At 33.9% G+C, this 20,718-nt stretch overlaps 7 protein-coding genes and 1 long non-coding RNA gene across 10 annotated transcripts; 4 read left to right on the top strand and 4 right to left on the bottom strand.

The window, feature by feature from the left end:
* Positions 1-1,148: 1,148 nt before the first annotated feature.
* Positions 1,149-7,693, top strand: LOC128857032 (surfeit locus protein 4 homolog). Of its 2 annotated transcripts, none has more exons than XM_054092553.1 (5): positions 1,149-1,416; positions 4,899-5,162; positions 5,244-5,474; positions 5,546-5,725; positions 6,894-7,693. In XM_054092553.1, the coding sequence occupies exons 1-5, from the start codon at positions 1,366-1,368 to the stop codon at positions 6,978-6,980; spliced, it is 813 nt and encodes a 270-aa protein (XP_053948528.1). In that variant the 5' UTR covers positions 1,149-1,365; the 3' UTR covers positions 6,981-7,693. The 2 variants fall into 2 exon arrangements, with proteins under 2 accessions (XP_053948528.1, XP_053948527.1); XM_054092552.1 differs by lacking the exon at positions 1,149-1,416 and adding an exon at positions 1,920-2,039.
* LOC128857034 (uncharacterized) lies at positions 1,167-1,829 on the bottom strand. 2 transcript variants are annotated; one of them, XR_008453892.1, is made up of 2 exons: positions 1,545-1,829; positions 1,167-1,473 (listed from the first exon to the last, which is right to left on the bottom strand). It is a non-coding gene; the product is annotated as an uncharacterized LOC128857034 (long non-coding RNA). The 2 variants fall into 2 exon arrangements; XR_008453893.1 differs by having other exon boundaries at positions 1,550-1,829.
* A 747-nt stretch (positions 7,694-8,440) lies between the features above and the next one.
* On the bottom strand, positions 8,441-9,667 carry LOC128857031 (ATP synthase subunit gamma, mitochondrial). The gene is made up of 2 exons (XM_054092550.1): positions 9,561-9,667; positions 8,441-9,491 (listed from the first exon to the last, which is right to left on the bottom strand). Exon 2 carries the CDS (start codon positions 9,456-9,458, stop codon positions 8,562-8,564), a length of 897 nt encoding a protein of 298 aa, XP_053948525.1. The 5' UTR covers positions 9,459-9,491; positions 9,561-9,667; the 3' UTR covers positions 8,441-8,561.
* A 1,201-nt stretch (positions 9,668-10,868) lies between these two features.
* Positions 10,869-11,662, top strand: LOC128857033 (protein Dr1). The gene has a single exon (XM_054092554.1). The coding sequence runs from the start codon at positions 10,990-10,992 to the stop codon at positions 11,554-11,556; it is 567 nt and encodes a 188-aa protein (XP_053948529.1). The 5' UTR covers positions 10,869-10,989; the 3' UTR covers positions 11,557-11,662.
* On the bottom strand, positions 11,576-12,880 carry LOC128857030 (probable tRNA(His) guanylyltransferase). The gene is made up of 2 exons (XM_054092549.1): positions 12,445-12,880; positions 11,576-12,380 (listed from the first exon to the last, which is right to left on the bottom strand). Exons 1-2 carry the CDS (start codon positions 12,674-12,676, stop codon positions 11,653-11,655), a joined length of 960 nt encoding a protein of 319 aa, XP_053948524.1. The 5' UTR covers positions 12,677-12,880; the 3' UTR covers positions 11,576-11,652.
* LOC128857029 (NADH-cytochrome b5 reductase-like) lies at positions 12,822-14,229 on the top strand. Its single transcript, XM_054092548.1, has 2 exons — positions 12,822-12,894; positions 13,028-14,229. Exon 2 carries the CDS (start codon positions 13,140-13,142, stop codon positions 14,109-14,111), a length of 972 nt encoding a protein of 323 aa, XP_053948523.1. The 5' UTR covers positions 12,822-12,894; positions 13,028-13,139; the 3' UTR covers positions 14,112-14,229.
* Positions 14,230-17,869: 3,640 nt separating this feature from the next.
* On the bottom strand, positions 17,870-18,526 carry LOC128856264 (anaphase-promoting complex subunit 15B). Its single transcript, XM_054091559.1, has 2 exons — positions 18,181-18,526; positions 17,870-18,116 (listed from the first exon to the last, which is right to left on the bottom strand). Exons 1-2 carry the CDS (start codon positions 18,389-18,391, stop codon positions 17,956-17,958), a joined length of 372 nt encoding a protein of 123 aa, XP_053947534.1. The 5' UTR covers positions 18,392-18,526; the 3' UTR covers positions 17,870-17,955.
* A 1,410-nt stretch (positions 18,527-19,936) lies between these two features.
* On the top strand, positions 19,937-20,499 carry LOC128856263 (ubiquitin-like protein 5). Its single transcript, XM_054091557.1, has 3 exons — positions 19,937-20,073; positions 20,126-20,264; positions 20,327-20,499. The coding sequence occupies exons 1-3, from the start codon at positions 20,035-20,037 to the stop codon at positions 20,368-20,370; spliced, it is 222 nt and encodes a 73-aa protein (XP_053947532.1). The 5' UTR covers positions 19,937-20,034; the 3' UTR covers positions 20,371-20,499.
* Positions 20,500-20,718: the final 219 nt, after the last annotated feature.

Here is a 20,718-nt window from a genome sequence, read left to right as displayed (position 1 = left end):
ACGTGACGAGAATGTGTCTGCATAATCTCTTGTGTTTTCACCTACTCTTCCCTTCACAAACATAATTCCCCGTCCTATGCTTTGTTTCGCCATGGAGCCTGACGACACAGCGAATTCGGAAAGCGCAACCTTGTATTATATCATCTTAGGATATCAAGGCGAATTGAATATTGAAGGTAGCGCCATTAAAAACAGTTACTTTATTCTTCTCGAGTTTGACAAGTCTGACGTCAGCTCCCTATGCAATACAAAATAAACGAACAAAACAAACAAAAGGAGAAGAAATTATATGCTTGTGGAAATTCAGTGAATGACTTAGTAATATTGTGATTTGTGAGATTTAATCAAATTCAAGCGATGTGTAAAATTGCGAAAGCACAAATTAATATAAACCTCCAAATGCACTTCGTTTGCATTTTTATGCGGAAGACACCGTGGCAAAAAGTGTGTGTATGTGCGTATAATTTCTTGGGTTTGGTTGCTTCCATTCCTTTCGCTTACTCTTCTCCTTCTTCTCAAACAAGTAATTCCCCTTCCTTCTGCTTGTTTATTCACCCGGCCTTGCGTCTGTATATCTATCATTCTTGCTATCATCCTAGGATACCACTTTTATATACTTACCTTGCGAAAAGCCCTTCTATTCGCAAATCGTCGTATGCTTCTAGCTTCAGTTACATGTCAGCCAAGGCGAATCTATTAAAGTGGTTTGGTAAATCAGCCGATTTCTTTATTCCTTTCTCTGTGTCCATGTAGCTGTCAGCACAGAATAAAACAAGGCGAATTAATTTTTCTGTTTTCTATTTCGCCAATATTTTGCCGTGACAATCAAACGTACAAAACATTGTTGTTAGTCTAGTGCCACCACCTTCAAGAAGTGCGCCTTGATGTCAGCTGTTCAACGCAGTTCGTCCTATTCTATAATATATCCATCATTTACATTACATTCTATAGAGATAAGTTGTCTACTGATTCCCTAAGTGGTTATTTCCTGGATATTTAAACGGTATATTTGTTGGCGTTTAATATGGAAATATGTAGTTAAATATCAACTAATAATAATCGTTTAGAAATTGCTAATTGGAAATAACTTAACACGATGCCCAACACTGCTTTTGTAGATACAAATGCAACACTAATAACAGCAGCAGACGTGTTCTCTTTCAACATTTGTCTCGTTTTCGTGGTTCGTGTATAAGTGATTCGTGTTTCTTGAGATTTTGTTAACATTTTTTATTTTAAATATTAAAAAGGCAGTACGGAATTGTAAAAGAAAGTAGGGCTTTTTAACTCAAGCCATAACGTAAGGATTTGTTCCACTGATCCAAAGTTCCGTGAAAGCAGCGAATACCATATACATAAACAAAAATGAATATCCCCAACGAGTACATTTCGAAAACGGAAGATGTGGCGGATCAGGTAAATTGGCCAAAAAGCTTGGAAAATTCATTAGTTGATATAGTTGTTAGAAGATAGCTATACAAAAAAAAACACAATCAAAAACAAAGATTTGTGATGTGACATTTTTAGAGAAAGTGGCCACCAACTTAACGGGTAAAATAATTGTGTTACGGCTGCCATCCTGGTGTTTGCAAAGGAAAGAGATGAGGGCAGCGGAATTGACAGGCCGCACGGTAGATTACGAAAAAACTGTCAACGTCATCCATTCGTATCAGTCAGTTTGGGTTGTTGTTGTCTCGGCGTTTTGTTGTTAGTGTGGCTATTGGTGCTGCTCTTGTTATAGATGGGCATTTGCATGTTTTTTGCGATAGTGGCGTTGTACAAATATTGACCAATAATCTTCGTATGGCAAACACTTATCTTAAAGAAATAATACAATCTCTATTAATTTTAGGTTATAGGGGAAATGAGTGTATAATTTAAAGAAATTATAACATTACCACAGATTATATATTTCTTCTGCATAATTAAACCTAAGTTTTCGATATTCTATAACATGGCGAACCAGAGTAGTGTAGGTAACTCATATGTTGTTCAATGGAATCACACAGTATTATATTTTAGCGTCAATCCGTAATAAGGCAAGTACTACCACTTGTTGCAGTTTAATTTTTTGGTGATCTGAATAAAGTTTCGCTAATAATAAATACATGACTATACAAAACTAGAATACTTTATTTAGCAATATACTATGTAGGCCTGTTTAAAAATCAGAAAATGATTTTAAATATTCATAATAATTGCTAACATTTTTATTTGTTTATTTTTTTATGTTCTGTTTGCAGTTACCTAACTGTTAATTGTAAAAAGTGAATTTAAAATCATGACGTTTTTCGCACAACAAAACAAAAAAGTCATTTCATCCGTTTCCGTTGTTAATATACTACATTTATTGCTTTTACATAAAAATGTATGTAGGCATATGTGCGCTTGAAGCAAGTGCAGAGTAGCATAACAATCAGTACATTTTTTTACGCTTTCTCCACACTTCATCCGTCAGGTAACATAAAGCGTATTTAACTTTTGCTTTCTGTTTCGGATTACCAAATCTAAATTTATCTGCATACTTAGTGGGGAGTTGCTCTTTTGGCCAGTTTCGTGTCTCTCTTTTCCTTGCCACAGTTAGCAGAAATGTTTTAGTTTTCGAAAGTTTAATAATGCCTTGCTGTGGTGATCACGTTTAAAAACGCCACACATGCACTCTGACTTCATATTTTTACATAACAAGAAAGACACGCATGCGCCGTTAAAACTGTAAATACAGTAGAGAGTGCGGAAATAGCATTGAAAAACCATAAAAAATGAATTTGTATGTGAAACAACTACATATGAAATGTTGAAAATAAAAAATATGTCAATAAACAGTATTTAAAACATGTATATGTGTTTTTAAATATTTGTGTAGTATTCCTGATTCTAAATTTTTAGTAATAAAAATACATATGTACACTTGTCTTCATAACAATTGCAGCTCGACATATTGGAAAGTTTCTACTTTTCAGTTTTTTTTTACTACACAACGGTTATTTTTTACTACAACAAAAATCGTATAACTTAAAGCTTCAAGCTTTGCATAAAAATTAGAAAAAACGTTCATCAAAACTTTTGATTTTGGTTTTGGTTTTGTAGCAGTAAGAACTATATTTTCATAAAAAAAAAAAACTATTGTAAATAAATCTTTAAAGCTTTAGAAATGTCGCGCTGCCATTATTGTGAGCACAGGTGTCTACAAAAGAGTTAAATATTTGCTTTTTAACTGAATTGATAATATTCAATGTCAAAGTTGTATATTATAATTCCAAAATTACATAAATACAAAGATTATTCCACACAACTGTGCAAACTTTCGAGGTTGATGATAGTTTACCAGCTGTAGAACCAGTTTTGTTAGTTTTCGTTAGTGAGAAAATATGTATTAATTCGCTGCTCCTTTCGTACTTTTTATATCTGGTAAGATGCACACTTTATATCATTCCGCTAAAGGAACCATCGAGCTCTCTTCATAACACATTCATTGATTTTTTGAGGAAACCAGTTTTACGTAGAAACAATTGCCAAATTCAGCTAAAATTCGGTAGTGAGTATTCTAAACGTGTTCCGAAAAGATGTGTGCTTGTTTTTGTTAGGTACTGTAAGCTACTTGGCAGAGTTAAATTTTAAAACTCTAAGAATTAGCGTCGGCCGCCGTAGCCGAATGGTTGGTGCGTGACTACCATTCGAAATTTACAGATAGAACGTAGGTTCGAGTCTCGGTGAAACACTAAATTAAGAAAAACATTTTTTTTTAAAGCGGTCGCTCCTCGGCAGGCAACGGCAAGACTCCGAGTGTATTTCTGCTATGAAAAAGCTTCTCATAAAAAAATTTCTGCCGTTCGGAGTCGGCTTGAAACTGTAGGTCCCTCCATTTGTGGAACAACATCAAGACGCACACCACAAATCGGAGGAGGAGCTCGGCCAAACACCCCAAAAGGGTGTACGCGCCAATTATATGTATATATATATAAATATATATAAGAAATAGCGTTGCTAATTTTATTATTGGCAATATTTTATTTACGAGTATACCATTTGTTCATGGTTATCAAAGGTAATAATTTATAAAAAAGTGCCACTCGTTTAACTCACGGAAATCGTAACCAAGTATGACATATATATATAGTAACATACACATGTATTGGATGTACGTACATAAGTTTTTACAAAGCGTATGTTAGCTATGATTTTTTTTTGGGGTATTTCTACTAAATCCGGTTGATTAAATTAATAAGATTTCAATAAAATGCAACTAAAGTATTCGTGTGTATATCCATTTTAGCATATTCTGTGAATTATATTCGTTGAAACCACAAATTGGTTAGAACTTAGTTAAATATTTCTATGTTATTGTTGTAGCAGCATAAAAAATCCCCATACATATATACGGGGAATGCTGCTGAGGTGATTGTTCGTCTTCGGGTTGTGCCGGTTACGTAGAACCGAATGTCGTTATTACTATCTTGAGTAACAGTTACAATGACGCCAGTTATAGTTCATAACTGCAACTCAATAAAATCCATATTGAATAATAACGACTTTTAATAGATGATTCTGTGCAGATTATTTATTATCTCTGTATTTATGATAGCTTGTTCCCGAAATTTAGCCTACGGAAGGTAGCGCGAGCTGCGCACACACATAAACTTTAATTTGCAGTCGCAACTCGGTATTATAACTGTGTTAAATGAATTCCCCTATTTCCCCTACAATATTTGTAACACCAAAAGCAATATTTTAGCATTTGAAGATTTTATAAGAAAGTCACTTTTTTTTATTAAAAAATTTTAATTAGCATATGTATGTGTATTTACATATGTATTTTTGTGTAAATGAAATGAATTTTTGTATTATCTACATTTGTTCATAGATTTTGTACTTACATTCTTTATTTATTTGGTTTTTAGGTTATACGTCGCGGCAAAAATATCCTCCCCACAGTTGCTCGGCTATGTTTGATCGCGACGTTCTTCGAAGATGGTCTACGCATGTACTTTCAATGGAACGAGCAACGCGAATATATGGACATGAGTTGGGGCTGTGGCAAATTTTTAGCGACAGTTTTCGTGCTAGTGAATTTATTTGGACAATTGGGTGGCTGTGTAATGGTTATCGCTAGGTATAAGGTGGACATAGCTGTGGGTGTGCTCTTTTTTATTGTAGTGCTACAGGTAAAATACTGACCACCATATTTCATATTCTATTTATATTATTTAGTTCTCCCTCTCACAAAATTGCATTATCTCAATTAGACAATCGCTTACTCTATACTTTGGGACATACAATTCTTGTTTCGCAATCTGGCGCTGATAGGCGCACTGTTGCTTGTATTAGCTGAATCACGAGTGGAAGGACGTAGTCTGTTCGCTGGTGTGCCCTCTCTCGGTGAGAATAAACCGAAAAATGTTATGCAGCTCGCTGGTCGTGTATTGCTTGCATTTATGTTTATAACGCTGATACGCTTCGAATTGAGCTTACTTCAGGTATGCTTCATGGCAGAAAACTCGATTGAGGATTATGCATTTTTGATTTGTTTTGTTTAAATTGTTTTTAGATTTTGCAAGATATCGTCGGCTCGATTTTGATGGTTCTAGTAACAATCGGTTATAAAACAAAATTGTCTGCACTCATCCTCGTAGCACTGTTGACTGTTTTGAATTTATATCATAACGCGTGGTGGACCATTCCTTCGTATAAGCCACTTAGAGATTTTCTAAAATATGACTTTTTCCAGGTAAAATGTTTACATAATATTAATTTAATCTATTATATTAATATCAAAAAAAAAGTGCGTGTAGCGTAGTATACAAAACAGAAGTGAAACTTTCAAGGCAGACAAAGAAAGAGGGAGAGATCCGAGAGAGAATGAGAGAGAGAGAGAGAGAGAGAAAGAATATATATCTAAATAAATTCACAACATTTGCAGAGAATACAAATACACCAAAATTTACAAAAAACGGAGAAGGGTCGACCGGTGTAGGTAAACGCCGGACACAAACCGTGGCAACAACGCGCACTACTCCGAGCGTTTATCACTCGCACAAACGCAGCGATTCCAGGACCGCAGCAACGGCACAAATTACCGCAAGGCAATACCAATAGATAGCACTTTATAGTACGCACAAGCACTAGCCAGGAAACGGAAATAAGCGCCAAAAAGTAGGCACCAAAAAAATGGGACCAAAAAACGCCCCAAACAGTAGGCTCCAAGGAAATATAACGCCAAAAAGAAGGCAAAAATGTATTTCCTACAAGTTCGCACCAACAAACAAGCGCCAAAAAGTAGACACCAAAAATATATTTCCTACAAGTTTGCACCAACAAACAAGCGCCAAAAAGTAGGCAGTGTTATTTCTCACTAGAAATTAGCAAACATAAGGAAAAATTCAGGAAAAATAGCCTAAAGTGTATCTAAGATATATATAAGGTATAGCTCTCTCTCTCCTTTTCCTCTACGTCATATATATTTTTCTCTCTCGCGGAACGAAAATGCCCAAAACGTTGCATGGCCTTGAAATTTTACTCTCCATTCTCGCTCGTCCATCGACGCCTAAGAAGTTTCACTTCAAAAAATAACAAAAAATGTTTTGTTATTTGCTGGTTTACTTATTTGTTAAATACAAAACCAAATTCAACAAAACTTAGTAATTATTGATTTTATTCAATTTTATTATTATTGTTTATTTTATTCAAACTAGGTTTCTATTATACAAATTTTAGTTTAAAATTCTTTCGGATACCTTATTAATGTAAACTGACTGCTACGAATTCGTTTTTAATTTTACATACATATTTCGTTTTTTACCTATTAATAATTTGCTAGCATGGAATTGCTTTCAATAAGATTAATTTTTTTGATATATCCAATTTTATGTTAACCCTTATTTGCCTTCTTTTTTCAGACGCTCTCCGTTATTGGCGGTTTGTTAATGATTGTCTCACTGGGGCCAGGCGGCGTTTCAATGGACGAACATAAAAAGAAATGGTAGAATTTGCCGCGACAATCTAGAGCATCCTCATGCACAGGAGAGAAAATGATTAATTTTATTATTTTATATAAATGTATTTGTTTTTGTTTCATAAATTAGACACCCTTTTTTATAATAACAAGCGATAAACAACAACAACAACCATAAAATGGAAGAATTAATGATAAAAACAAATAAAACAAACATAAAAAAGGATAAAAATCATTGTATAAAAAAAATTTAACCGTGAATAATTTAAAGGGGCTCTTGACATTTGTTTGTGAACAATAACGATCCTTCCACCATGAAATTTTGTATTAGAAGCGAACAAAAAATAATTCCATTTATACTTCCGCAATTGATAAAAATTGTAAAATAAACATTTAGCTGTACATGCGTCAAGTGAAACCTAAGCACTGAGGGTTTGTCACAAAAATTCCAGGTTGTAGTATGTAATTGGACCGTTATGCTCGCCTATTTACATACAGGGAAAAACGAAAAAGTTTAATTTATGCGATCAACCTTATTTTTTAAGTAAAATCTGTTTCAGTTGCTTCGAAAACGAAAAAAAAACTTGATTATGTTTTGTAATTTGCTCTATTTTACTGTGTTAATGTCATTAATTTCTGTTATTTTTAAGATAAAGAAAATGATTAAGTATAAAATTGGGAAAATGATAAAATAAAACTTGGTGAAGAAAATGGGATATTTTTCTTATAAAAATAAAGCAAAGATCGTATCTTTTTTTCATAGAAAATAATAGCTTGGTAAAGGCGCGAAAATAGGAATATCCCAATATTTTGAAATTCTTTAGTATGCAGTTCTATCAACAGGTAGGCAGTTAAGGGAATCAACTCTTGGTTATGAAGAGGTTATCTAATTGTGGTTTGTTGGGCTTGTCCATGACTCCCATTCGGCTGCTCCGCCTTTGAAGCCCGCAGTAGACGTGAAGCATTAAACTAATGAAACAGTTTTTTTCACTAGCGGTCGGCCTGCTATTAATAGGCAATTGCCAACTTCTGCCCTGAAAAAGTTCCTCATAAATGACCATCTGCCCTTCGGAGTTGGAATAAAACTGTAGGCCCACCATTTGTGAGACAGCACCATACATTTCCAAGCAAGTGCCTTTTCTATTTAAAAAAAATTGGCAAGCCCCTTGGACATGAACCTTATCAATCGCTCTAAGTTTTAAGGCTGGTCACAACTTAAATCAAAAAGCAAAATCTGATACTCTTAACCCCGGTTTCTCTAATTAATTTTTTAGTTTAAAGTTGTTTAATTTCAATACGAAACTTTTAAATTTGAAGTCTTAAATAATTGGCGCTTACACTTCTGTTAGGTATTTGGCCAAGTTCCTCCTCCTACGCTCTTTTTGGCATGCACCTTGATGTTGTTCCACAAATGCATAAATTTGAATTTGATTTGTGAAATTTTGCATTAAACCCATAATTTTCCAATTAGAAACTATTTACAAAAACGTGTCAAAGTTTATCGTAATTTTTTATTTATTTATAATTTCTTTCAACTTCCGTATCTTTATGTACTTAAAAACACTTTCTTCTTTGCAGAATCTTTTTTTAATGCATTTGAAATCGTTCGCACTTAATTTAAAGCGGCAGCTCCAGAGATGATTTCAATCAACTCGCGAGTGATAACAGCCTGTCTGGTACGGTTAAATGTGAGTGTAAGTTTCTCAATCATTTCACCAGCGTTCTTGGACGCGTTGTCCATGGCAGTCATACGGGAAGATTGCTCGGAGCAAGCACCTTCCTTCATGGTAAAAAATATTAGCGACGCCAGTGAATATTCCAAGTAGCTCTGTATAATATCACTGTCGAGGGAATCATAAAGTGCTAACTTTTCCGATTTCTCTACGGTTGGTGCACTAAACACTGGCAGCGTAGACAACTGATATGACACCACCGATTTAAATTTGTTGTAGATGATTTGACCTTCGGTGAAGTCATAACCTGTCTTTAGCACCTCATGAGCAATTTTAGAGGCATCCAGGAAGGTAGGGGGTAAACGGCCAACTTCGTTAGCTACCATCAAGATGTTCTTGCCAAAAGTACGTGCCAAAATGGAACGCGACTTGTCGCCTACGCAGAATATCTTCGTGTTGGCATCACCAGTGGCCGCCAATTCGTTACGGATGTGGCGAGCAACACCGGTGTGCACAGCACCGCATAGACCACGGTCAGAGGTCATGGCAATCAACAACTTCTTCGGTTCGGCCTTTTCGTCGGACTGGATTTCAGTTTTCTCGAAGAATTGTTGTGCACCAATACCATAAGGGCGAGCAGCCTTTAAGTCACGCTCAGCACGCGAATATTTAGCTGCCGACACCATCTTCATGGATTGCGTAATTTTTTGAATGTTCTTCACCGACTTCAAACGGATCGAAATGGCTTTTAGAGTAGCCATACCCCGTTGCGGCTGCGACTGTAAAGTCGCCTCGATGGCTACGGGGACCAAAAGGTTAGCTCGCTGCATCATCATCTTCGTAAATTGAAATCGGTACCGCGCACAAAACTGTAATTGGAATTAAATTATTAGTTTTACGATATTTTCTATAAATTTTGGTTATGCAAAGACAATTACCAAATTTTTTCACGACACGAAGCAGTTGACAGAAAATGGTGTTGAGAACTTCCTCTTATGTAAGGTATGACTAGTGTTGGTAAAACGAAAAAACGTATTTGAAGGAAATTTCACTGACAGTAGAAAAGTTCCTCTATAAAAACTAAAGGTGGCGCCTTTTGAAAACCCTTGCTCTATTTTTCACGATTTTGACATATGTGATGACACCTTAATAATACAAAACAAACAAAATGACGGGCATGAAAGTGTTTGTGTGTGTGTTCATGTAATTTCTTGTGTTTGTTGGTTTCTGTTGCTTTTGCCTGCTCTTTCTCTTCACAAATATGTAATTCCCCGTTCTCATGTGTGTTTACTCATGTAGCCTGACGACACAGCAAATTCGAAAAGCGCAACCTTATATTCAATCATCTTTGGTATACACCGTGGTAAGGTAAAACTGTTCTCACAATCCGTTGCCAATGATTTTATTTAAGTTTGCTAGCACTATAAGGTCTTTCACCAGAAAACAAGCAAGTGCCATGTAAAAACAAAGTATCTAAATATAAAACTAAAGAATTAATTAACATTTTTTACGTCAGATTGATTCTGAAGCTATTTAGTTATAAGGGAAGCAAAAATACGAAATATATGTATATAATTGGCGCTTATACCCTTTTTTTATAATTTGGTTTTCACCAAATACTGTTTTAATGTTTTTAAGAAAATCATCATATAAAATGTTCAACCCATTTGTTTAAGTCCAAGGGGTCTTGAACATTATTTATATATAAACATATGCAATATGCGACCAAAGAATTTAGGGGCTTTTGAAAATACATATGAGCGCAGGAAATCTGCATTTATTGAAGTAAAGATGTAGCAAAAGAATTCGGCAGTACTTGCGCTGAACTTTAAATTTGTTGGAAAATTATTCATAACCGTTCGCATGAAACTAATATTTCTCATGTTTTTATTTGAATTGGCGCACGCTTTTACGGATAGAAGAAATATATTTTGAAAATATGTTTGATTTCAAACTTTATATGAAAAATGCAAAGCAAACAATGGAAAAGTGAGACTAAATGGTTTGCAAACGTCAAAAATCATAAAAGTGCCTCTCAACGGTTCTAGTTTACTATACATATTTTTATTACGGTTGATTGCTGACTAACAAAAATGAGCGGCCGCAGTTGCGGCCAGAGAATTTTGAGCAAAACTATCGAGCATATCGTTCATGTATTCAGCACATAAAATAGGGAAATTTGTTTGATTGCCGGTTGTCAAGTTTGGCATTTGAGCGTTTTAAGGAAATTCTGCGCTGCTGTCAAATTTTGGCATATACAGTTTGTTTGTTGTTTTGTAAGAAAACTGTTAGGACAAATATTTATATATTTGTGCCCTCTTAATTTCTCCGTTATATTTGTAAACGTGCTAATTTTATTTTAACAAAATGGCAGATCCGGAGGACGAGCTTTGTCCGCCCCCAAACGAGGATGATGAATTGACGTTGCCGCGCGCAAGTATTAACAAAATTATAAAAGAATTAGTACCATCAGTGCGCGTGGCGAATGAGAGTCGGGAGCTGATTCTTAATTGTTGCACAGAATTTATACACTTGATTTCTTCTGAAGCAAATGATGTTTGCAACAGACGTAATAAGAAGACAATTAATGCGGAACACGTGTTGGAAGCACTTGACCGATTGGGCTTCTGTGATTACAAGCAGGAGGCAGAAGCTGTTCTTAATGATTGCAAAGAAGTTGCGGCTAAACGACGTCGCCAAAGTACACGACTTGAAAATCTTGGTATACCTGAAGAGGAACTATTACGACAACAGCAAGAACTTTTTGCAAAAGCACGCGAAGAGCAAGCTAGAGAAGAACAACAACAGTGGATTAGTATGCAGGCAACAGCAGTGCAGCAAAGCGCCGAATTGATGCATCGTCAAATGAAGTCCCAGTGCAGCACAAGCGGTGGTGGCTTAGATGATGAAGATGACGACGATGAGGATTACTGATACTGTAGCCTGATTCGGATTAGATTTAAGAATGTATAGATACATATTTTTTATTTAATTTTGAACACAAATAATACAACTTATATTAATTTAATGCTAACTAACATTTTCGATATCTTTTTGCTTTTCCTCGGCGCCTAGACTCAACTTCTTTATTTGATAACTCAGTATAGTGGATATGTCGTCAGTAGTACATAAATAATCGCCAGGCTTATACTTGCCCAACAATTCACTATGTTCTTTCCAAAATTTTTCACGTATCATGTCATCATGATAAGGTATAATCAGTTGTCTATTTAAACCATCCTCTCCTGTCGTTTTCACGCGCTTTCTTAGCAGTATTGTACCTTTGCGAAACATTGCAGGCAGATTGTTGTAATTTATGCCAAATTTTGTAAAGAGCATTTCATTTTTGTCGGCGGAGAATGTACCACGCAATTCAGCTTCTGCTTCTTGATTACTAAGACCTGATTGTAGTACCAAATTCCAAAAAGCTGTATTGTACAAATTATTAATATGTACATCAGCTTGACGCCAGCTAAGATAGTCACGTAAATTCTGATCGGATGGATACAAAACGACGCGGCCATCAAAACATGGGGGATAGAGCAACGGTTTACTGTGCATCAACGTGCACCAGTTAAACACATATGCTGAGGTGAATAAGCTCGTAACATAGGTCAATAACTTTGCGGCACGCCGATTAAAAACGTTAGTTTCTTTGCGAAAAACAAATGAGTATTCATCACTTTGACCATAAGCCAGTATTATGTCACGAAATTCTTCCATCACCGCTACTGCGGCAGTACTCATCAAATTAAGAGCTGCATGGATAAATTGCAATTAGTATAAGAGAAAGAAAAAACAACTCATGTTTATGCTTCTTACCGTTTGTATCATTGGGCTTGGCAAAGTCGTGTGCTTTGGAAAATTTATGAAATCCTTTGCCGTCTAAACGTATCACAATCCAAACATTTGGCAGGATACTGTCGTCCTGTTCGTAATTTTTAACGTATTCGAATCGACTACAGGCCATCCCAGATGTATGCAAAACACGTTGTTGACTCAGAATCTTAGCCGATTTCTTCAGCAATTGGATAGTAGAGTGTAAAATCCGCATTAATTATAGCTTGATTGACTTCCTTGTAACTTCATTTATCATTATCATTTATCATTTATCATTAAATAAATGTAAACTAATAATAAGCATGTACTGAAGCTTTCCTTTAAACAGTTGCACATTCATACAAACTCGCTAAATATCCATCAGCTGATTGTCAAATACACACAGCTGAAATCGCCTGATTCAACAAAGCATCATTGGAATACAACTCATTGGTAAAATGCAAATGCTAGAAATTAATAAATATAGTTTTTATTTTTTTTATAGATATTACAATTTTTGAATATTTTTGCGCTATTCACTTTGTCGGATCTAAACTTAAATTTCTTTCGTTCTCATGTCGTGTAGCACGCGGCCCTGCCTTGTACCTTGTCGAAAATTTTAAAATGCTGAAGAGATAAAAAAACAACCCACTTGTAGGATTGTATAAACAACTTAACTTTGGTGCCAGGTCTGCATAATGGACGAAACAACTGTGGCCAATGAAAATGACTGTTGTGGGAATGGTTGTGTGAATTGCGTATTAGATGTGGGCTTTCGGAAATCTGTGGATATTGATCGACTTGGCAAACATAATATCATATCGGCCTATCAAAAATTCCGACTACTCAGCAAGCGTCCGCATAATGATTCGGGTGTAAACTCGAATAGTAGTGAAAATGATCTGCCCGAGGTACTGCAACTTCATTTCAGTGTTGCTGAGCTGCCAAATAATGCGAGCGATTATATTTTGGAAATACCAGCCGGCCATCACGTAATGATGCGCGCTATATTGCCAAGTGGTCTTGTATGGTTGCGACCTTATTCACCTTTTTGGGTTGATGTTTTGGCGATGGAATTCAAAATCCTTGTAAACCTTGCCCCCAATGGTCCGATGTCACGTTTTATTAGTAGTCTACAGATTGGCGATTCTGTGGAGTTCCGTGGTCCCATAGGCGCACCTGAAACTATAACCTGCAGTGATGCAGAACGTCATATTTTTGTTATTACACAGGGTGTAGCAATTGCACCAACGCTTCGTATTGTTAAAGAAATCCTTGAGAATGACGAGGATTTCAGTAAAGTTGTTCAGCTGGTGTGCTATAGGGACTTACAGCATGCATTCTTTCGCGATACATTACGCGAATTCAACAAATATTGGAATTACACAAATCGCATATATCTCGCCCATCAGCGTTGTCCGTCGGAAATGTGCAGAAACACTGAATGCTCGGGGAAATGCGCATGGTTTTCAAAGCAGTTATGGTATAAAGAGACAGTTTTTTTGCGACGCTTTAATGAAACAGAATTAATGGATGTGTGCAAATGTGTTAATGAAGGTACAAACTTAGAGTTCGTAATTGCAGGTGACAAACGATTTCAAAAAACTGTTGCCGAAATGATAGAAAATTCCAAAGTAGGAGTTTTAGAAAAAAATATTTTGCTGTTATAAAACTAATTTATATTTATGAATATTAGTAAAATAAAAAAAATATTATATATAATTTTTGTAAAGTCTCATACGAGAATGTGTAATTTTCTAAATTTAGTTAATTCAAAAGCCTGCTTGTTGCAAAAATTTTTAACCGATTAGCTTGAATATAAATTCCGATCGTTTCGGTTAAGCGGTTGTATAAGGTAGAATTTTCAAGAAATCAATTTTTTTTGTTTTATTTTCTTAATGTACATATATTTAAGAATGCACACAGAAAATTTAATATCGTTCCGGTGTATATTTTCAAAGTTACACGCAAATCTGAAAAGGCGTTTCCGAGGGCTTGAAGGTACAAGACAAACTTTAAACGCGTTTTTCTCAAAATGGTGTTTTCAAAGCCGGTAACCAACATTATTCGAAAACGGCTAAACCGATTAGTCTCAAATTATAACACCAGCTTCTTAAATATATTTTTTAGTAATTAATGGAAGATTTTTTCTCACCGATAAATATTTTTTTTTTTATAAAAATTTAAGGACGAAATTTTGGTCAAAAATCGTTTGTTTTTTTGAGAAACCCCTATTTCGTCAAAAAAATTTATTTTGCTTATTCCTTTCATTAATTACTCGACTTAACATTACTTTAACGACATCTGTTTGGTTTTTTAATTTCAGAGGATCCAGATCAGAGATATATTGGTCATCGCAAGACGTCTTTTTTAAGAGGAGCTCCCGGTGAACAGCTGTAGCTCCTTTCCAAATAAATATTCTTACTAATACTAGGCCTTAAAATACAGTTAAAAGATAACATAATATGTGAACAAATTTTTAGATCAATAAATATACAAGTTTTCTCAAAAAAAAAAACTCTCGAAAATTCTGTTTTTCGGCCTTCTAATCCCTTTATTAGAACTTACTATCGAGGGAAGACTGCGCGCTTGGTTCGCAGCTGGTGATTAGCCTTTTCCGAGATGTACCAGTTGTGGGGCTGTTCTGTTTCTCTCTAAGGTTAATTTGTAGCTATCCGCTTCCAAGAAAAAATGAATATAGGTTATGTACGGGTATATGAAAAATTTGTGCCTAAAATATAAATTATAAAATATAAATATAGTAACAACATTTGTAAGTTTGTATACATATATGTATTATTATTATTATTTATTTATTAGTACCAGCAATACTTCATATTTCTTACATTAAATTATTTCTCTCATTTCTAATCAGTTCTACACATTTTTTTCATACTTGATATACATATATTTTTTTTCGTTTTTTGTTTCCATTGGTAAGGCACTGTACAATTTCAAGCCAATATAAAACATTGAATTTTGAGCTTTATTGCTTATCTATAGCAAATTGTAAAGTCATTATTATTTTGTAGTTCAGATTTTTGTACTTCTTTTACGTATTCTATCCTATCTGATAAATACACTGGTGCATTTTTATTTTTAATTTTGTGAACTGCCGTAAGGGTATTAGTTCAAATCGTTCTCTTGTGGGGTTAGGGGTAGGTAGTCGGAATTTTCAAAATATTTAATTTTTTTTTTGCATTTTCTTAAAGCATAATATTAATATTAAAAATATTGTGTGAAATTTTGAAGTTAATCCGACAAATACTTTTCGAGTTATTCAACAATTAACAAAAGGTACTCGGGGGCTCCGGAGCTATCGAGAGCAAGTAGCTAACTTTAAATGCGTTTTTCTCAAAACTATGTTTTTAACCTGGTGATAACGGTAACTTAAAAACCGCTTGGTAGATTTCAATGAAATTTATACTGTTTTTTTTTAAATATAAAAAACTCGCGCCTGATCGAATGATTTTTTTTTTTAGTTTCGATTTTTTTTTAAATAATTAAATGTCGGTTTTTTTCTCGAAAATTTGAAAAATATTTCCTGAGACCTCCATATTGTTAATTAAAAAAAAAAACAAGCTTCGATCAGACGCAAGACAATTTATTAATAAAACTAATTTCTCTTGTCCAATTGATTTTAGATCACTGCAAGTGACTTCTGAAGAAACGGGCTTCCCACAAACCGCGATAAGTTTTACAATTATTATTTTTATTTTGCTAAAGTCAAGTCAAATCATGATGTATTAATGCTTTGTTTATATTTTTGTAAAATAAAGCTACTGACTAGCAACCAAAATTATTGAAAATCATAATTTTTTCGAGACTCTGACTACCCCTAACCTTTTATATTAAGCCACTTTAAAGTCTCTAACATGACCTTAATTGATGTATATCTACTACATTTTAATATATGTATGTCGCATGCCCTTATTCTGTAATTTTTGCAATCTTTCCATTTGTGTTTGGTGATTGTGGAGCAATATTCAAAATGTGGTTTAATCATGACATTATATATTTTTATTGCGGGCATTCTATCTCTTTTATAGCGAATTCTTTTAAAGTCTGTTAATTTTTTACCAATATTCTTGCATATATATTCAAATTTAATTTTAATTATTTGTCAATAATACTCCTATATATTTGATGGTGTTAACTTTTTCAATTTTGTGGTTGTTTATTTGTAATTAAAATGCACCGCTAATGTTTACATCTAGCATTTTTGTCTTTTTCATTCAATTTAAGTTAGTTCATTTTTAACCATTTAGTGCCCGCGTCTATATAAGCTAATATTTTATTTTTACATTCTTCCTCTATATATATTTATGTATGTATATATACATAGACTTAAGGTTTCCAGCGAAATCTCCACCAGGCATTTAAAGAACTAATAGACCGTTAAATTGTGGAAAGCAGAAAGTAGACGATTGCTGGCCCAACGCTACCTAAAGGTCTCCACGCAAAATATCAATTAGCTAGTAACAGTGTCTCGAATTCACTGCAATAGTATCGAGTTTCAAAAATAGTACTATTAGTTCCATTAAATGACTGAAGAGATTAAATATTGAATTTAAATTTTAATTACTGTTTATTTAAATTTTCTATATTATTCTTAAATGACTGAAGAGACTAAAAATTCAATTTAAATTCCAATTATTGATTATTTAAAATTTCTATTATTATGTAAATATGTAATATAGTTCTTACAAATATAAATATGTTTCTGCATACCTTATAAATTTGGTCCAAGCATTTAGAGAACACATAATGCCATCGACTAGGAGACCCATGATGTTATGTCCTGTAATACCGTGAGATTTCAACACAAACATCTTTCTAATTTTCAATCCAAAATTATTGCCAACTGTTCTATGAAATTATTAGGGAGTTTTTTAATTACATGGCATAAAACATTTGAGGAACCAGAAAATAAAAGCTAGCAGTGTAGTACTACTTAAAAGCATTCGCACATAGCTTAAAAACCGGTAGCATAGTAGCACCAACAACTCAAGGCATTACTTTAAGAGTTCGGCATTTCTCGTTTCCGCCAATACCTTGAGTGTCATGCAAATTCGTCAAACAGTGGTTAGATAAGTCTTTGGTTCCCGCAAGAAATGAATAAACCGGCCATTCAGTACGAGAATAAAAAGTCGTACAATTTTTGTACCTATTTATCATAATAACACCTTTAGTCATTTAAATCTGTAAAACCATAATAATTATGTATTTATTCGATGTCATAAACGTATGCCCGTTTTGGATTTTTCCTGAGTTAATGCTAAATCATAGATCATCTAAAAGATGTAATTATCTTTCGGCCATTAAATTCAAATCACCATCCATCAAACGATAAGTGAAAGAAGCATTAATAATATCCGTACGTACATCCTTAATGTTTTTCTTTGCCGCAAACTAATAAGGCTTTAAATCGCGGTAATGCCACTCTATTTATTTAATACTAGTGCAGTTTTATCATTATTCGTCGTAAAACTAGACAAAGCCAATGCTAAAGATTCATAATGTATCAGCCGTTGTTGGTATTGCATCTTCATTCATAGGGTTAATATCATCACCCGGCGAGTAAAGTGCCGAATGCTCAGGTTGACCCGGAATGGCTCTGTCATTTGTATCATCATCATCGTCATGAGTATCTGAATCATCGCTGTCATCGTTGGCTGAAAGCACAAACGATGATTATCTCAATAAAATCGCAATTGCAGTTTAAAATTTATTACGTACCATCTTCGTCATCAGTTTCTGGTCCCGGCTTTGTTAATACTTTACCCAGTGGCGGGATATCACTTGCGGCATTTTTAATAGATTCCTTCCAGTTATCATGTTCTCGTTCATAGCGTAAAACATCGTCTTCGCTGGAAGGTGTGTTAATTTCGAACCATATGCGATTGGCAATTTGTGGTCGCAAAGACGGAAAGAAGGGTATCATTGACATGACATACTAGTTTATTTGTGAAGTTGACCAGAACGTTTAACTTGAACGTCTAAATAAATTAAGTAAGATATGAAAAATAATTTAGTGCTAACTGAATTTGCTAGTTGCAATTTGTAAACAAATACATAACTTCCAGTTTTGTTCTGAACAGGGTTGCAATTTTCGGTAACCCATAATTGGACTAAATGGAGTTAAAATAAAAATGTTAACCATCAAATAGATTGAAATAGATTACAATCAAAATACATTAAGCAGGTAGCAGCAGTAGGGCTAAATTTTGAATAATTTTCTATTTATTTGGTCTATAAATTGCCAAAGTTGTTTAAGTTAATATAAACTGTCAATCTTTGTTTATAGATATTGATTAGGGGCAAAAGCAAAACCAAATTACATTGCTCTTTTTGTTTTTGCTCTACTGCTGTCACCTGTTTAATGTGCCAACCGCTTGGATTAGTCCTATTCGCGCTACTTTTTAAATGAAATTCAGGTAATTTTTGTTTCATTATTATGAAAAAGTAATAAAATAAAGTAATGATAATAATGATGTTTAGAATTTAAATGAATTCACTTTCTGTAGCAATTTTATTGGTAGCAGAGGAAGCTAGAAAAAACCAGGTCTTTACAAGTAGAGTGAACAATGTTAGGGGTTGCTTGCAATTCTTTAAATTTAGACTATTAAACGTGAGTTGTTATCAAAAATAACAATATCGAATTAACTATGTCTTAAAGTTTTGTTAAGATAATCGATTTGAACTTTATATGGGGTTGGATGCATTTGGACTAAGCCACAAATGTGGAGTAAGAGTGCCAGACTTCATATTAAATACTTTACGATTTCTAGCACAGGCTGCTATATTATCTTTTTCTTTTTTATAAGAATATGTTAATAAATTGATTTAATTTAATCAGCACATATGTGAAACTGCTTTTAATTCATTAATTTTAATAAATATATGTTAATAATTTAATTTCATTTAAATTTCCTCCAGCCCTTCCGCCAACATATTATATTACTTAACCTCTCGTATTGACGGTGGTGTGCGTATGGTCGAGGTTACTAAAAATATTGCTTGGAAATGGTACACTATTTACCAATAAATTAATTTCTTTAGAATTAATCAGTTTTAAAAATTAATTATTTTTTTAATTTTCTTTTTATTTATTCTATGTTTTCTCCCGACAAAGTATTCATTTAATCCACGAAAAACTGTTGAAGCTCTATTTCATTCGGAATCAATATTACAGACTTCTCGTATTCCGAGATTGCGGGAGAGTTTCGTGATCACGTCGGAATTGAAAATAGCATATTAACAGCGGAAGTAATAATAGGTCTGTTAATCTACAACTGATTAAATGTAGTTATGTCATTCTTTACGTCAAACCCTCGTGTTTCGTTATATCTCTTATAGTCCATATTAATAATGCCAAAATCGCGTAAGCGTTTATCGCGCTAATCAAGTCTATATAATTTTAGTCACCATATAAATAAGAGCAACTCTGTAATCCATTGGCTTCAAAATGGTTATACTGTCAGCTGTAGGAAATGTCAAATAAAAAGTTATTTATCTAGTTGTGTTGCGGTTTGTTTTAGAGATATTACAATTGTATTTTTCGGAGTAATTGTTTTATGTTAAAGCCCAAAAATGATTGAAATCACCTGCAACGATCGTTTGGGGAAAAAAGTAAGCATGTTTAAATAATATGAATAAATTGTAAGCAGTTTGGTTTTCGTAGGTGCGCGTGAAGTGCAATCCCGATGACACCATTGGCGACTTAAAGAAATTGATCGCGGCGCAAACAGGCACCAAATCGGAAAAAATTGTTCTAAAGAAATGGTACACCATCTATAAGGATCCCATTCGTCTATGCGATTGTAAATTGAAAAAATTTTAATAATGTTTGCTCATTCAGCTTGAATTTTACATTTCTTTCTAGATGAAATCCATGATGGCATGAATTTGGAGTTGTACTATCAATAGTTTAGAAATCTTAATATAAAGTTTGAATACGAAGTTTTGATAAATAATTTTTATTTTAAGGAGTAAAAAAATAAAATATATTAAAAAGAGCACAAAAAATGGCTGAAAAGATCGTACAAGATCAATGACCAAAATTCATCTTTTAATCTCATCAACTAAATTTCACACATTCATAAATAAAAAATATTGCCATTCTGTTTAACAAATATAGCACGATGCACGTTTTAACCAGCATTTGTAGAAAGGTAAGTGGAATTCGAAAATAGAAGGGGGGTATGCCATGGGGATGTTTGTTATAGAATAAAATTGTGCAAGTTTTCTAGAACATGGCTGTGTTGAGAAAAAAAA

Source organism: Anastrepha ludens, chromosome 3 (genome assembly GCF_028408465.1).
Source record: "Anastrepha ludens isolate Willacy chromosome 3, idAnaLude1.1, whole genome shotgun sequence".
Taxonomy (NCBI): Eukaryota; Metazoa; Arthropoda; class Insecta; order Diptera; family Tephritidae; genus Anastrepha; species Anastrepha ludens.
Note: the sequence above shows the minus strand (reverse complement) of the source record. Positions and strands in the feature narration are given on the sequence as shown.